We start from the raw sequence: 15,991 nt of genomic DNA, 5'->3' as shown, positions 1-15,991 counted from the left end.
TACAGCCAGAGGTGACCCAGCAGCCATACTGTGGGTGACAATCCTGGTGCTGCTTTGTGTCCCTCAGCCAGGAAGAAGCCAGGTCTCAGCTCCTGACTGCTGAGCCCCAGGGCCAGCGAGACTGAGGGGCTCGGTGAAAGCCGTACATTCAGTTCTGGGCAGACAATGAATGATCTTCTGTTCTCAGAAGCAGAAAATTGCCCTTGGTCCTAATAAGGAGATGTAATTAATTCATTCATACCCAGTAGGTTTTGACTGGAATAGTGTTTGCGGTGATGTTGTGCTTTGGAAATGGACTATAAAATACTACCAGCTGGGAGACAGCCAGTTTCCAGCAGGGTTGTACAGGGAATACCACCCACTGGAGAAGCTAAAAAAACAGAGACAAATCCATTAATTCCAGGTTTGAATCTTGACCCCTTGTGCTGATATGAACCATAATATAATAAATACAGTCAAAGATGTTTTATGGAACTACCTTTGCTGACCAGATTAACTTCCAAGAATAAATTTACATAAGGAAAATTTGATCAGCATTTTCTTATAAAAGTCATCAGAACTTTATGGTTAACTAGGAAATGTTTGTTTAAACAACTTCTTTCAAATCCACAAACGTAATATAACACACATGGCACCAATGAGTTCCTCCAGCAAGTTAAACTAAATAAATAAGCCAGACAGAAGCTCTTACTGTGACAAGCTAAGCTAGTAGGTGGTATATAACTATCTTCATTACAGGATACCAAAAATAAAATCAAAAAGTTTCAATCAAAAAAAGGAATATCCACAGATTTAAAACTCATAAAACAATATGGGTTGGTATACTGGTAGAGGGGCCGTGGGTCTGATCTGGTGGTAATCCCTCCCTCCTCTGAGCACACAGTACAAGGTTGTCTTACAAACAGCAAAAGATGGGTCATAAATAAAAGCTCAAAATAATTGAGGGAAAAAAAGATTGTAAGTTAATGCACAGAAAACCCAACTCCGTGGAACAAAAGTCATCAAGGTTTTTGAAAATTTGTCTTTGAAAGGGTGGGGGTGGGGGTACAGCTCTGTAACAGTCTTGTCTTTTCCCCAAAAAGTTTAGATAGAAACAGTTAAAAAAGCTGAGTCAAGAAACCAAACAACCCAACCCCAATCCTCTTCTCTTAAAGGGACACTTGGATTATTACAAACCAAACATGTCTGCAACCTACCCATGGTGGCAGAGAATATCACAATCCCAAGTACATTCATGCCATCACTAGCTCCTGGCTCTGATTTGTAAATCACTTCAGGAGGGGGGGTGATATCCAAGGCAAAGTTCTGGACATTGGAGCCATTCTCGTCCTGGACTCCGTAGATGATGATGCGACGAGTGGTGCTCTCGGCTGACGCTTTGTTTGATTTAATGATGGGAATGCTCCTGGTGCGATACTGAAAGAAAACAAAGTGGTTTTTACTACAATACCCCAACAGGAATTAATAGTTTAGTGCCCTGTTTCAACAATGCTGCATGTTGAAAGGACTGGCATGAGAAGGAGAATGAACACTCCTGTCCCTCTCTGATAAAATCTGTAAAAACAGTTGAATTTTTGGAAAAGCGTAACAAAACATGAGCTTCCTATAATCAGACCCTGGTGCAGCAAACACTTTGCCTCCTGACAGAGCAACTTTCCTGTAAGACATAATTAGGAATGACTTCCTGGAGGTTCTGAGTGCCCTTCTCTTTGTGAGGCTCCCATGAAATTCCTGCAGGTGAAATAAATACAGCCATGTCTTTTGCTCCCTCAGAACTTTTAGACAAGCTTTTCTTGCCAAATTCCAACCTGAGTAATTAGATTCTTCCCCAATACATTATTTTGTTGTTTTAATTGAACATGATATTCTATTCTTCCTTTGTGTGGTGTTGCAGGGTGCTCTTAAATAAATTCCAGCTCTCCTCTGGTGGACGTGGAGTCCAATTCTCTAGTTTGACTAGAGAATTGATATCATTCCTGACATAGGAATGATATCAATTCTCTAGTCAAACTAGAGAGCACTTTATCCCTGTTTTGCCTTCAGATACCATAGCTGCTGAGGCTAATGGAATGGGACTCATTAATTCCTAAATGCTGAAGGTACTAACAGGGTCTGCAGTCCTATGCCATGTCTATATCTGGGTTGTGTTTTACAAAGGTACATGTTTCACATAATGCTGGCTCATGTCTTTCATCAGTAAAAGGAATATAGCCACTTACCTGCTTGAATGTGGCCTCAACAAGATTGGCTGGGAACATGTTCCTAAAAATGAACAAATAGAAGAATAATTTCTGTGGAACTGAAACCAACTTCTTTTTACTGTGTGTTGGCTCTGCCATGATAAATCAGTTCTTTGCCCTCCTGGAGGGCAGGGGCTGGGTAGGTGCAGAGGATGCCACTCTCTCCCACTGTGCCATACAGCTGTGCCTGGCTGAGCACAGCTCAACAGAGAGACAGCTCCTCAGAACTGGAGTTTTGGGACTTTCTTCCAAACACCTGGGGTGAGACCCAGGAGCTCTGGCTGCAGACTCTGGCTCTGCCACAGTCTCCATGTTGTAACTGGGGTGACAGAATTGCTATGATTCCCTTCCTCATATGCTAACTGGGGGGATGAATATTCTTTTATTCCATATTTTGCCTTCCCTACTTAGATAGTGAGCTATTCAAGAGAGTCAGGGATGTATTCCTGAGACACCTGGGTGCTGTAATCTACTGTGGGACTTCTAAGTACTCCTGTGCCAATTCATAAACTCTAGTACCCCAATATATTTTCACCACTAAAATTGCAAGTGATGTAGACTTTGCAGTGTTGGCCAAGACCAGTTTGCTTTTCAAAAAGAGGATCTCATTCCTGATTAAAAGAGTTGAGATTAGAGCTGTACACTGCTAAATTTTATTTAGATACAGTTCTCAGGCTTCAGAATAAGAACCTGAATGACGTCAACAGCTTCATCTTTGCTTGCAGCTGAGCTACAGAGGAAGGCAATGACCCAACACTAAGACTGCAGGGAGACCAATAGATTTTTAATTCCAGAAGGGACTCTTTTTGTCACCTTTCTGACTTTCTGTGTATCTCACTCTGTAACATTTCACACAATTATATATGAAGCTAATTTATAATTTCAGTTTCAGCTGGAAAGACAGAAAGACATTCAATCTTGATTTGTAATGGAGAGCACACCCTCTGCAGGCTTCAAAGAGGAATCATAGAATAATTGGGAAAAAACAGCTAAAAAGTCAATCATTTCCATTCAGCATTTGGGAACCAAGATTTGTGTGATGATTCTAATAGGATCATTTGCAGGACTAATTTATCTCCAACCCTAAGCTTCTGAACTTTGGGGCAGAAGACAGTGACAGTCTATGACCCAATTATCTTCTTTCAGATACCCGTATTTATGCAAGGAGATACTCATGAGTTCTCCAACAAAATGACTTTTAATTCAAAGACCTGCTTAAATCCCAAGACAGGTTAACCCTCAAATATATGTGAAAAGCCTGTTCTCAATTTCAGAGACAATTGCTGTGTGCATAGACAGTTGAATGCACGCTGAACCAGGGACATTTTCCAGAGCTGCTTTCCTCTCTGCAGCAGCAGCAGCAGCAGCAGCACATACTTGTTGCTAACAGAGTCAGTGTGCAGCACTGGCTTAGAAAACACAATTGTTTTTTCTATTTTAAGTGATTATAACATGATATTATGGTCACACAAACGTATGAGGTAGATTCTGCATCAGTAGCATCAGTCACTGAGAGCAATTGCTACAAAGAGATAATTGATTATCATTTTTAGGGAGAACTGTGGGAGAAAAGTTTTAATGAAGTGATAGTAGTACTGCCAAATGATTGAAACAGAAGACTGAACATGAGAGGAACTTGTTGGCCGGCTGCTTGAGAGCAGATGAGTCTCATAAAGGCATTGGATCGTCTCTGCAGTCTGTCCATGAAGCTGCTGCTTGTCTGGTTCAAATGTCAAACGTGTGGCCAAAGCAAGACACAGACAAGAGGCAGCTGTGCATCCTTTCCCTGTCAGGTGCAGGCACAACCTTCTGCCTGAGCCCTGGGGCTTGACTGACACAGCTGGATGGAGCTGGGCCTGGCAAGATGGAGAGGATGTGTATAGAAGGGAGAACACTGGAGAGTAAAGGTGGTTACTGCTTTATTGTGCCTCATAAGGGAGTTCTGCTTCCAGATTGTTAAAGGCTCCATTAATATTAATTGGTCTTTGTTTTGCTGGGCTGAAAGGTGCTACAGGGATGCTCAGTGTGGTGGTTGTGCTCTGACCTGCTGTGTGAATGTGAAATATTCTGAAAGCAGAGATCCACACAGAGATTCCAGCACAGCTCTGAATATGCACCTCACGTACAAGCTGTGGCTTTGCACAGAAACATGAATTTAATTGTTGATGATTTCCACTTTCTCCCTCATAGTTCTAATTAGTAGAATTAAGAACAATTAAGACTGCTTGAGAAAGGAAATATCATATGGTTAGTAGCTAGATTAAATGTTAGACAAATTTGTAGAGGATTAAAGCATTTTGTTTCTTTATCATTCTTTATCCTGCAGGAATTACAACTACCCTCTTAATACTAGATGCTGGAATTCTCCCAATATTTTTTAATAAATTATGCACTGTGATCCAGTCTTTGAGACTAGCCTTACCAAAGTTACACAGTTTATCTGGTGAGAGGATGACCTGAATGTGTTTGCCAGAGCCTCAGCTTATTTTTATTTTAAGCTGGTTTACTTGGATTGAGAAAATCCAGTATTAGCCAAAATTAAGTTTTATTAATCAAAAACATTTAAGAGAGCAATTGGTGAATGAGAACTTTAATGGAGTAACACAAAAATAAGAAAGAATTGAACTGCTACCTAGAGATGGAAGGTAATTGGGAGGGTTTCTTGGTTCTGTCAGGCCTCTTCAGAAATGCTTCTTGCTTGAGGGGAATGTTTTGCTGCATATTGATATTGCCAGCCATGAGCTGGATGTTTAGCAAGGATCTCCTGAGAATGGCTCAGAACAAGAGGCTGAAGGGAGAGTGATATGGAGGATTTGACATTTTAGTATGGAACTGGGATGGGAAGGCTGGCTGGATCCTCACAAGGTCCTTGGGATAGCCCTCCTGTGGGTTCCTGCCCACCAAGCCTGAGTCCTGGGGGTTGCTGTGGAGTGGGAGCTTCAGTCTGGCTCAGGATCCACACACGGGCATTTGCCCCTGCATACAGCACAGTGAAGGGCAGAGTGCTGTAGCCTGTCCATCTCTGCTCACCTCTGTTCCATGCACCCAGCCTGCCACCAGATTGGCCCCTGCAGAGACCTCTGTGCAGCTCTGGATGGGATCCAGATGTACCCACATGGATCAGGATCATAAAGTGTGGCTGCATCTCTACTCAGGCACTGTGTTTTTCACTGATGTACACTGAATTAAAGACACTGCCAGCACTTAGGAAGGAGAGATTCAAACTGAGCTCATCATTGCTGTCAACACCTATAAATACTCTTGTGTTTGTTCAGTTAAGAAAGCCAAGCAGATAAAATACTTCTGAAATTGCAGCATTGCTTGCAGATTGCTTACAAGACACAGGTCACAAAATAATCATGCAGGAAAATTAACGTGATCTGGGATTCCTTTCTGTAGCACAAGCAACATTGTCTGACCTCAGTGGCTCAGTTCAGCATTCCTAGCAGAAATAATTTCACATAAGAGTAGGGAATTAGACCTACTGCATAACAGTGTCTGAGTCTGGTTTAAAACATAGATAAATTTAGGTCTGAGACAAGGATATTGTTGTAAAACAGAAACTGAAGACAAAGGCTTTCTGGTTACATAAAAAATTAACAGCTAAATACTGCCTGCCCTGCGGAATAACATTTCCCAGAGCATCTTCTGCTTCAGGAACTCTGCCAGATAGAGCAGGAGTATTCAGCTGAGGCTAAAAGGATGAATGTGCATGAAACTTCAATATCAGCTCAGTGAACCTTCTCCAGAGCTGAGCTGCTGAGCCCAGCTGGCACAGCAGGCCTGGCCTGCATTTGCTGTGACAGCAGCACATACGCACAAGTGACCCACTAATCACCATCTCTGACTGCAGCCTGCTGTGATGCACAGGCTGCTGTGTTCTACGAGCAAATTTTGGAGCCCTTCCCTAATTCTGTACGGGGTAAGAGGATTCAGAGGTAGATGTATTGAATTAGGAATGTGTATGTACATGTAATATGGGACAACTATGGCAACATACGTTCTGCACTTTGGTAGTCGTGGATTTTGAGGAAATCCTAAAGACTTGTATCAAGTGCAGGCAGCATCTGGTCTGAGCAGCAGGTCTGAGGGTCCCATTAGGCACAGGATGAATTAGCATCTTGCCAAAAGTGGAAGGTCCTCTTCCCTTCCCCATTGTCTCCCAGCAACTGACCTATGAATTAACAGAGATGATTGATTTTGTTCCCCTAATTTCGCTGCTCTAGGAATCTGAATTGTGTAAGGAAGCCATTCTTCAGCACTGCCCCCAAGGTGGGAGCTCTCTTGTCTCTTTAGGAGGTGGTTGGCTCTGAGAACCACAGTAGTGGCACAAAGAGCAGCAAAATTAAACTGTGTCACTGTGAGGCTGTTAACTGAACTGTCCAGAGAACATGAGCTTGCAGCCACTGGGATATCTCCTTCACATCTCCTGGATAACTTCTGCTAGAAATAACAGGCCAGATTCTGGTTTCAGTAATGCTACTGAATATCTGAAATACTCACTCTGAGTCCTGACCACGGTGTCATTAACTCAGAGCATTCAGCTTTTGCAGATCCTTTCAGTCAGAAATGAGGCCAGCGGCTGTAGCCCGGGACTGCCACAGGTACAGCAGATGTTTCCTTGACTCAGAGCACCCCTTCCCTCTGGCACTCTGTGCTCTGCAACCCCAGTCTGGTTTTGCTCTCAGACTTCGATGTTATCAGCCCCTAATCCCTGCCACACCAGACAGTCTGGCTGCAGTCTCCCATGCTGTGGAATTAAAGCCACCAGACTGGGGGTTTTGCTGCATATGTGTCCTCATAATATTTATTGGCCTATATTTGCACTATGCAGAAAGCAGCTTTGGTTGCTCTGCTCTCAAATTTGAGCAAGTGTAGCTAAGCTTGCAAGGACATTGTTTTAAGGCTGGGAATTTGACAGTATTCTAATATTTGCGTGTTTGAGACCTTACCCTGTCACTGTATACAGCAAGGGGCCAGAGAGCAAAACTGGAGCCTGAATGGCTTGACAGGAGAACTGTAAAGTTTTCTAGTTTTTTCCAAGAATGAACAGCACTGTAGCTTCTATTTACTATAGGCTGAGGTCATTCTCAGTGACATTACCTTTATCTCAAGAATTTGTTTACTTTTGTGTCCTCTGCATGAATTCATCATCAGCTGTGTAGTCTCCTCACTACTGTTACACATGAGCCACAAGTCCTGTCCTTAGTCATACATCTGATACCTTCCTGCTGGTGTCAGGGGCTCCAGCAGGGTTTGCACTGCTGAAAGCAAGGGCAAAAGTTAATCCAGAAAGACAATGAAAAACCTCTATAGCAGGGTCCACATGAGAAACCATCTTGCACATCAGAATTCATCTCTCGTGCCTCTAATTTCTCAGTATCAGTCATACTACCTCCTGCTAAAAGGACCAAAAAAGGCTTTTGCAGAATTAATGAGGCACTAAAATCCTCATTATTGGGATAAAAAGTACTTAGAGAATGCAAAAATCACTAATTGGGTCTAAGTTACTTGGTCTTGCTTTGTTTTTTTTTTTTTTTTTTTTTTTTTCAAAGATCAGAACAGAACTCATATTGTGCAATCATTTTGTCAAATGTGGACTTTTTATCTGTCCTGAGGGCTTCATGACATTTCAGTTCCAGCAAGGCATCTGAACTTTCTTACACTGCTTCCTCTGAAAGAAAAGCTCCTGACAGAGCCCCAGCAGGGCTGTGGCTCTCTGAGAGCAGAAGCACAAGTACATCACAGCTTTAGGCATCTCAAAAAGACTGAATTATATCAAAGATAACACAACAGGCCCAATGTCTTTCCACTGTGGTTCCAGCAAGGCAAGTTATTCCATAAAAAGTGTGTGTTGACTCTGGAAGAGGTCCAGACCAATTGTCAGGAGGATGGACAACAAATTCACCTGCAAGGTCAAAGCTTTCCTAGTGCACTTTTAATTCCTGATCCCTGTGCACCTCACCCTCTGTGACTAAAGCCTCCTGACCAGAGAGCAGAATTTGCATCACAGCCCATCTTCTCAGGGTGGTTTTCATCATGGAATAATCTTTATTCCATGTTGGATTCATTTTGTGCAAAGTAGAGACCACACAGTTAGAGGATTGAGAGTTCTTTGTAAATACTTAAGGTTGGGGCTCCTGTGGACATCAAACTCTTAAAAATTAACCAGAAGCAAAGACCTGGTCCCAGGGCAGAAAATTTCTGGCATACGACTGGTTTTGTGAGATGAAAACAACCTGGCAATCTGAAAAAAGTAAAAGGTGGTGTTTTGCCATAGGAGACAGGTAAATATTTCTATCATAGTACACAGTAGCTTTTGGCAAAAGATATCTTAATGTACAGCATACTTATTTTCAAAAGTTCTTTCATAGTTTAAAGCTGGATCATTTAATGCACTCTGAAATATATTACTGTGCCTACATGCAATTCAGTCTTCAGTTGTAAACTTCTAAAGGTGTGATTCCTGATTCTGCACAGCCTGGACTTTTTCCACACTACAATAGATCCTGAGTTTTTCCTGCCCTATTTTCAAGAAACACAATTTCAATAATATAGAATATAGCCCTTAGCTAGAAAAAAGGGAAGGGAAGTGATTTTAAAGAGTGCTCAGGATTCCCATGAAAACATAAATCCTCTACAGTGTTTATATCCTCTTCTAACTCTTACTGGTATAAAAATAAAGCCTCCCTTGGTTAAGCCAAATTGATTTTCTGGGCACCTGCTATTAAATTGGATGCAATCCTGAATTTTCAGTGGTAAAATGCTCAGATTTCTCCCTCCAGTAAACTTCAGAAATGTACAGATTTATTTTTCATGGGTCAAGATGTGATTTGATCCTGTCAGCCTTCACTGAATTTGTTTATTTGGGGCTTTTGAGCTGAATAAGTTTATGATGCCATGCTGTCTTGTTAGACTTGAGAAAAACCAATAATGTGTATGACTCCTGCACCTGCTGGTGCCCAAATCTGCAGCCAGCCTGATATGAAACAGGAGAGGAAACCTAGTTTGGCTGAGACTTTGCTTGTTTGTTTTCTTTCATAAGCCAAATTTTATTTCCCTTGGGGGGAAATGCAGGTGGCCTGATTTCAGCTGCAGCAGAATCTCCCCTTCTAAATCAAAGGTAACAGATGTCGTGGAAATGTTAACTGCTAGTGTCAACAGTGTCCTCTTGGCTCACAGAATCAGTTTTGCAAATGTTTGTCCCCAAATTATAGGCGTCTTCTCATCTCCTAGTCAGGTCATTATGCTACAAAAGTAAACCTAATATTTTAAAAGGAACACCATTCATGTAAGTATGTCCCTTTCTGTCCTTTTGAATAAAACACTCAAAAGCTGAATTACTTTTAAAAAATTGTATTTTGCCTTTCTTAATTTCTTAACCCATAAAAGGCTACTAAAATGTCACTCTTATTGTTGAAAAGTATAAAGTTAATTTCAGTAATTCCCACAGGAAGAAGAAGGCAGAGATGTTTGTTGATTCACTGCTATTGAGGTGCCCCAAAGCCACAACCCTACAAGAACCCTACCAGCTCTTGTATGAGCTGGGAATATTCCTTCTGGCCAACAGAATTTTCTGAACAATCCTCAGTGAAGTAATTTTTTTTTCATGTGTTTTGGTTCTCTAGCTCTAAGAAAGGAAAATGATTGTTGCCTAGCTCACAGAAGAATTGCACATCACGAGAATAAATCTATAAAAACTCATAAAGTGCCAGGTGCTTAAAGACAACATGATCCTTAACCTGAGGATTATATAGAGCTTTAAATGGAAGAAAATGTACTGTCATAGGCCTTGCAGTGCTTGCAGCAGAAACCTTGAATAAAATGAGGGCAGATTTGTACATCTGTCTCAATGGAGCAATAAAGTGGTGGCTAAAGAAAGAAGCATCTTGAAAACAGCATCTCCTGCACAGCTTCAGAGTCACAGCTGCCTCCTGAGCTTGTCCTTAGCTCAGATCCAATAGAGAGGGGGAGGTTCTGCAAGGGGAGGTTCCTGCACAGGAACCACCTGGTTAAATGGGCATCTTCCACAGGCAGCAGAACATTCTTGTTCCCAGTCCCCTGGGGTTCTCTTTAGAAAGGAAATCTTTCAAGTACAGCTGTTCAGAGTGGCAAAAAAAAAAAAGTTTGAACTGTGAATGCAATTTTTGAGGCATGAAATTCAGGATGTTGATGAGATTGTGTATTTCCTGGCTGATGTGAGGTTAAGGGCAATTTCAGAATTATTCAGAATTATTATCTCCTCACCAAATCATTGTTGTTTGGAGTTTTTGTTTGGTTTTTTTAAACTTTTTTTTCCTACATAATGGACAAATATTCAGGGGAAACACCATCTACAAAATAATTCACAATAATAATAATGTGGTTATTGATTGGTGTTGCAAGTGTTTAGGATATCCACTAGGGTCTTCACCAGTTTTTGGTTTCATTTTTTGCTGATTCAGTATATTCTTTAATTTCTAATTAAAACCACTACTAAAAGCAAAAATCTCACACAAAAATTCAAGACATTTAATTTCTAGTAACATCTTTCCTGCCAAAAGTTCTAGACTTGACGTCATATATAACATCACATAAAATAATGTTTTTCATCATTTCAAAGTGGCTTCAAATCTGAAATCAATGAGGATGAATACATGTATCCCCATGCCAAGATTCATGCTTTCAAAATTAACCCCACAGTAATGTCACATATATCATCCCTTCACTCGTACATTTAGCATTCTTCGTTTGCAGAATACCAGATGTTTCCTGTGTAAACTTCTGGGCACATATGCAATTGATAAATGGAGAGGAAATTAATGAATTGAGAAGATAAGCCAATCTGGGCTGAAAAAGATGGTTTCCAGCTGTGAATGGAAGTGATTTATCATTGAGCTAAAGGATCAGCTTTTCTAGCTCAAACCAGCAGATACATCATTACATTTAATCCAGACTTCCACACAGATATTTAAGAGTCTTGCAACTGACTGCAGCAGAGCCAGAATTTCACCCATAGTGTTTGCCTAGGCTGAAAGCCCATTCCCCACAGTTCTGTTGTTATTATTTATTTATTTACTTAGTAAGGGTGGTTATTTCTGTAGCAGAAGAATAAAAACCATCCTTTTGTGCTCTCAGGATAGAAAGATTGCAGCTGTGGCTGATGCTGAGCACAGCAAAAAAGACTGAGCTGTGTTCTCTCTTTTTAACCTTTGGTAATGAGAGGGGCTTGTTGACCTTGTCATTGCTGACACCTGCCCAAACCAGTGAAGAATTTAAGGTTTTGCAGACTAAAATCACGTGACTTCTTGGAAACTTGAATACCTGAAAAGTGCACACATGCTATTATGATTTGCTTGGATAAACGTTTGTAGAAAAGTGAAATTCTAGAAGATACTTGCATGTATTTAGATCAGGATAAGTTTTTTGGCCTGCAATGAGGCTCAGAGGAATAAAGTGTTCTCAAACCTCACCACAACACCCCTGGTGCACAGGGAGTAGCCAGGCAGAGGTGAAGAACTGAGTTTGTAACTCAGGTCTTGGTCTTTTTTTTTTGCAAACACAATAGTATAGAAAATTTTGATTTTGAAAACCCAGATTACTTTCCACTTAACTGATCTCCATGACAAACTTACTTTGAGCCTCTAAAGGCAACTGGGCTGGTGTGAAAAAGGGGATGAGAATCTGTGGTGAGGGAGACCCTTCCCAGACAGAGCTGTAATGTCTATTTGGATGTATCTTTGCACCATGTGTCCCAATGTGCCTTTCATTGTCTCTGACCAATGCCTTAGAACCAGCTCAGCACACTAGGAATGGTCCCCAGACACTGCCACTATGCAGGCAGTCATTAAGGTCACATCTTTCTTAAATTCTGCCACTATGCAGGCAGTCATTAAGGTCACATCTTTCTTAGATTCTCTTTCACTTCTTATGCTACTCTGTCATACTAAGGGATTCAAAGCTCCTGTAACTTGCTCTTGGTGTAGGAATTACAGTCCTTTGTGCAGCAGAAACAGAGTAATGTGACTTAACCCCATGCCACAAATAGATATGGGAATTGCACTGCACATCCATCCCTCATGGCAGAGTCACTTCAGAGATACAGATGGGTACCTTCCCAGTGCAGATAAAGGTGGTGGTTTTGTGAGAAGCTACAAAAGAGATTGTTCTCTGCTGCTGCTCCATGACTAAAATAATTTGGCCCATTCTCACACAGACATTGATAAAATACAGGTGGCCTGAGTAAATGCAACTGGGAGGAGAAAAAAAGGGTCTTCTGTGAGCTTCTCTTCCCAGTTCCTTCTGATTTGAAGTCCAAATAAGTCTTAATTAAAGTATTTTGTGTGCTGTCATACTGTCAGTGTCAGGAATTTGGGTTTTTGAAAGGCAAACTGTGAACCATTTTTAATTTCAGTAAGTTGAACTCCAAAGAGAATTCTCTGTGGTACAGATACACACTTGGCCTGAAAGACCTTGACCAATGTAGCATGAGATCAGCAACTTGAGGAGCTACCAAACAAAGGCAAAACTTGGTCTTTCTGCATGAGCAAAATAAATTTGAGGCACAGAATATGTTCAGTCAACAAACTAATCCCACTAGCACCTGAAATATTGGGATAAAAAGGGATTTCAGGCAAGGCCATCAAATTCCAGCAGTGCCCTAATGCTGCTCTAAAAGGACAAGTGTGTCTTTTGCCAGACAAAATAAAACAAGAAAAAGCCCCAAAGCAGAATAAAAAATACACAACAGTGGTCTTTCTAATTGTGTCCTTTATCTGCAAATTGGCATGAACAGCTGTAACAGCACTTTTAAGAATTATTTTCTGAAAAATGTGTGTTTCACCCCTTTATTTAAGGTTTTGCCTGTTGCAACTGTCTACTCTTATTTAAATGATCATTAAATTTTAATACTCCCTTGACCCTAATAATGGATTTGATGGTGAGGTCCACAGGCTATATGGAGTCCTGTGGGATATAAAGGACCTGCTCCATTGCTGTTGGTTGGTGGCCATTCATTTAAATTTTACAAGAAACAGCCAGTATAAACATCTGATAACTTGAAAATTATCTTCTGAAACTTACTTTTTTTCTCAGTCTCAACAAAATATTTATCCTTAGATTCAGAACTGAGGCTCAGGGCACAGTTCTTCCTGCAGTTCTGTACAAAATGCTGCCTTCAGAAAGCAGAAAGAATGGATGTCGTTACCGGATTAAGTCCAGCAGTGCATCTGCAGAGCTCATGATGGGCTTTCCACCCTCCTCAGTGCTCTCCTTCTGGGCTGCTCCACCAGGGTGGATAATGGACACCATAATTATTCCCACAACCACAGCCACAAACGTTGTCCACAGGTAGTAAGTGACAGTTATGATTCCCAGGCGACTGGAAGTCTTGGCATCCAGGGCTGCCAGCCCAGACATCAAGCTGGGGGAAGAAAACACAGCACAAATTGTATTTAAATGAACGTTATTTTGCATTACATTGATGCAGCTGAAAGCCTAATTTCTGAATTATTCCAGCCTGCCTGCTTCTCTGGCAGCTGATTCTGCATGCCAGTGTTTCAATAAGCTTGCCAGTAACACTACAGCTGTAGTCTCTGTGTCTGAAGGGCTGTTTTCCAAGTGCCAGCCCAGATCCTGGTTACTGGAAGGAGTTTGCAAGCTCAAGCTGCAGATGTGGGAACTGACTCCTACTGACTCTTCCCTGAAATTCCAGGGACAGTTTTACACAAGTTACACATGGGATGGCTCAGTTCACAGAGCCGTGGCAATAGTTGTTAAAACTCTGTGTGTCATACTCTACACATAATTTTAAAGAATAATAGAATAAATCAGGTTTGAATAGACCACTGAAGAAAGTCCAATCAACCAACTCAGCCCTTCCTGTGTGAAGTGGGGACACAATTTTAAAATTAAAACCACTAAAGGGCAGTTTTGTCATATAGTCCATTCTTTAGCAAAAAGAATATGGTTTTTTTTCTTTCTAAAGAAATTCAGCATATTTTTGCTTTGCCAGGGAGCACATTGGGAACAGACTGTAATTCAGTGTGCCTCCAGTCTAAATGGGGACAGTGGATGGGATCTGGAGGAAACACCTCCATGGGAAGTGTGGCTGCCCAGTTGGGAGCAAAGAACATGTTGTGATCACTTCAGCCTTTCCATAGAATCAGCAAATAACAGAGTCATACAATCACAGAACATGCTGAGTTGGAAGGGACCCATCAGGAGCTTTCCTCTTCAGCTCCCTGCCCAGCCCTGCCAGAGCATCACCAGTGTCCATCTTGTACAGTTTGCCTGTGCCACGCCATACAATTCCCTACCATGAGATTTAGCTCCCACTGACCCTCTTGTACAGGCACATGAGACAGGACTCTCTTTGGGCCCTGAGGTTTCTTTAGGCTGCTCTGACATAGATCCTGATGCAGTTTCCAAGTCTGGGATTGGATTTTCCACTGACAGCAGTGTGGTTTGGGGCTTTAAACTGAGATTTCCCTTTGGATAGTTCTCTGTGAACTCTCCAAAGCATACATCTCAGGAAAAGTACAGGTGAAATAAAATACTACATTTATTATTTGGTGTGTCCAGCTTTCTCATCAAAACAAACCTATTTATCAGGCCTGTTCTCATAAATATTTACTAAGCTGCACCTCCTTGAATGAGATCTCCTTGACCTCACACTGCTGAGAGAGGTTGTCTAGAGCCAATGCTAAAGTGCAGCTTAACCTTTATAGTAGATTTAATGAAATCAAATGGGTGGATTTAGTGTTCAGGTTCCAGCTATCCACTAGATTAATTAAGAAAATGTATTGCTTTTCTGCATTGCCAGTCTCTCCTCTAGCGTGGGTTTTGTTAACACTATAGGAACAAGGGTGCACTGGAGTTTGGATAATTTAGAAAATGAGCATCTCAGCAGCTCTCACTCTTGTAATCATTGTTCTTTGCTTTTATTTATCATTGGATTTGATAAAAATCCCACCTTTCTGTGTGTCTGCAAAGCACAGTGTACAAACACAGCACTGCATATTGAAAACACAGTAGTAGGAATGCTACTTTGTTCCTTGACATTTCCTTTGGATGAGTCCATGCAGAAGGGTAAAGATTCTAAAACATTTTTTTAATAAAACAATTCAGTAAAATATATTTATCTCAAAATAATGTGACAGTTTTCTGTTAAAAAAAACTGTATTGTTACTCGATGTTTAGGACTGAACTCCTCTCTCAGGCTGAGGTTCCACAGGCCATTAAGCCAGTTTGACAGCTCATTGCTGCACAGAGTAGATACTTAAAGTACAGCACTGTTCCACCTCCTCATTCCCAGGGAAAAAAAAAAAAAAAAAGAAAAAAGAAAAAGGAGAATCAAGTTGGTTTTTAACCAGTTGGATGGTTTTCATGGTAACAGTTTTCAGGGTTCTTTGTAGATACATTATGCAGGTGACACCCGAGGTGTGAAGGGCTGACTGTTGAGCAGCAGAGCTGTAACTTGCAGGCAGAGCAGTTCCTGGGAGAGGGCACTGCCAAGGAGACAGAGAATTCACTCCCCTTCCCTCCCTGGTGCTGCCCGGGAGCCACTGTCACCGTGGGGAAGCCACCACTGTTCCTGTTGTCCTTGATGCCTCTGGGCCGTGTTGGTTCTACAGAACAAGAGAGGGATGAACCCTGCCTTGATTGCTCACCTGAGAAGCATTTCCAGAAGTACTTAGGACAAAAATCCTAATTAAATATGTCCAGTGGTTCAGGTGAGTTTAGGGTTTTACCTCAGCCTCAAGATGTAGGGC

The 15,991-nt window shown here is 41.4% G+C and overlaps 1 protein-coding gene across 2 annotated transcripts in view; it reads right to left on the bottom strand.

Moving 5' to 3' along the window:
* SLC1A7 (solute carrier family 1 member 7) overlaps nucleotides 1-15,991 on the bottom strand; it is a 47,070-nt gene that overhangs the window by 20,040 nt on the left and 11,039 nt on the right. Inside the window, exons 3-5 of one of the 2 annotated variants that reach the window (XM_059853493.1) lie at nucleotides 13,426-13,641; nucleotides 2,220-2,262; nucleotides 1,197-1,416 (exon numbers count right to left, since the gene is read on the bottom strand). In XM_059853493.1, the coding sequence (XP_059709476.1) occupies nucleotides 1,197-1,416; nucleotides 2,220-2,262; nucleotides 13,426-13,641 (479 nt within the window). The remainder of the gene's footprint in view (nucleotides 1-1,196; nucleotides 1,417-2,219; nucleotides 2,263-13,425; nucleotides 13,642-15,991) is intronic. The other variant, XM_059853494.1, reaches the window with a different exon arrangement.

The sequence above is a fragment of the Haemorhous mexicanus genome, chromosome 9 (assembly GCF_027477595.1).
Source record: "Haemorhous mexicanus isolate bHaeMex1 chromosome 9, bHaeMex1.pri, whole genome shotgun sequence".
Lineage (NCBI taxonomy): Eukaryota > Metazoa > Chordata > Aves > Passeriformes > Fringillidae > Haemorhous > Haemorhous mexicanus.
The sequence above is the reverse complement of the archived record's forward strand: the minus strand, read 5'-3'. Positions and strand labels throughout refer to the sequence as shown.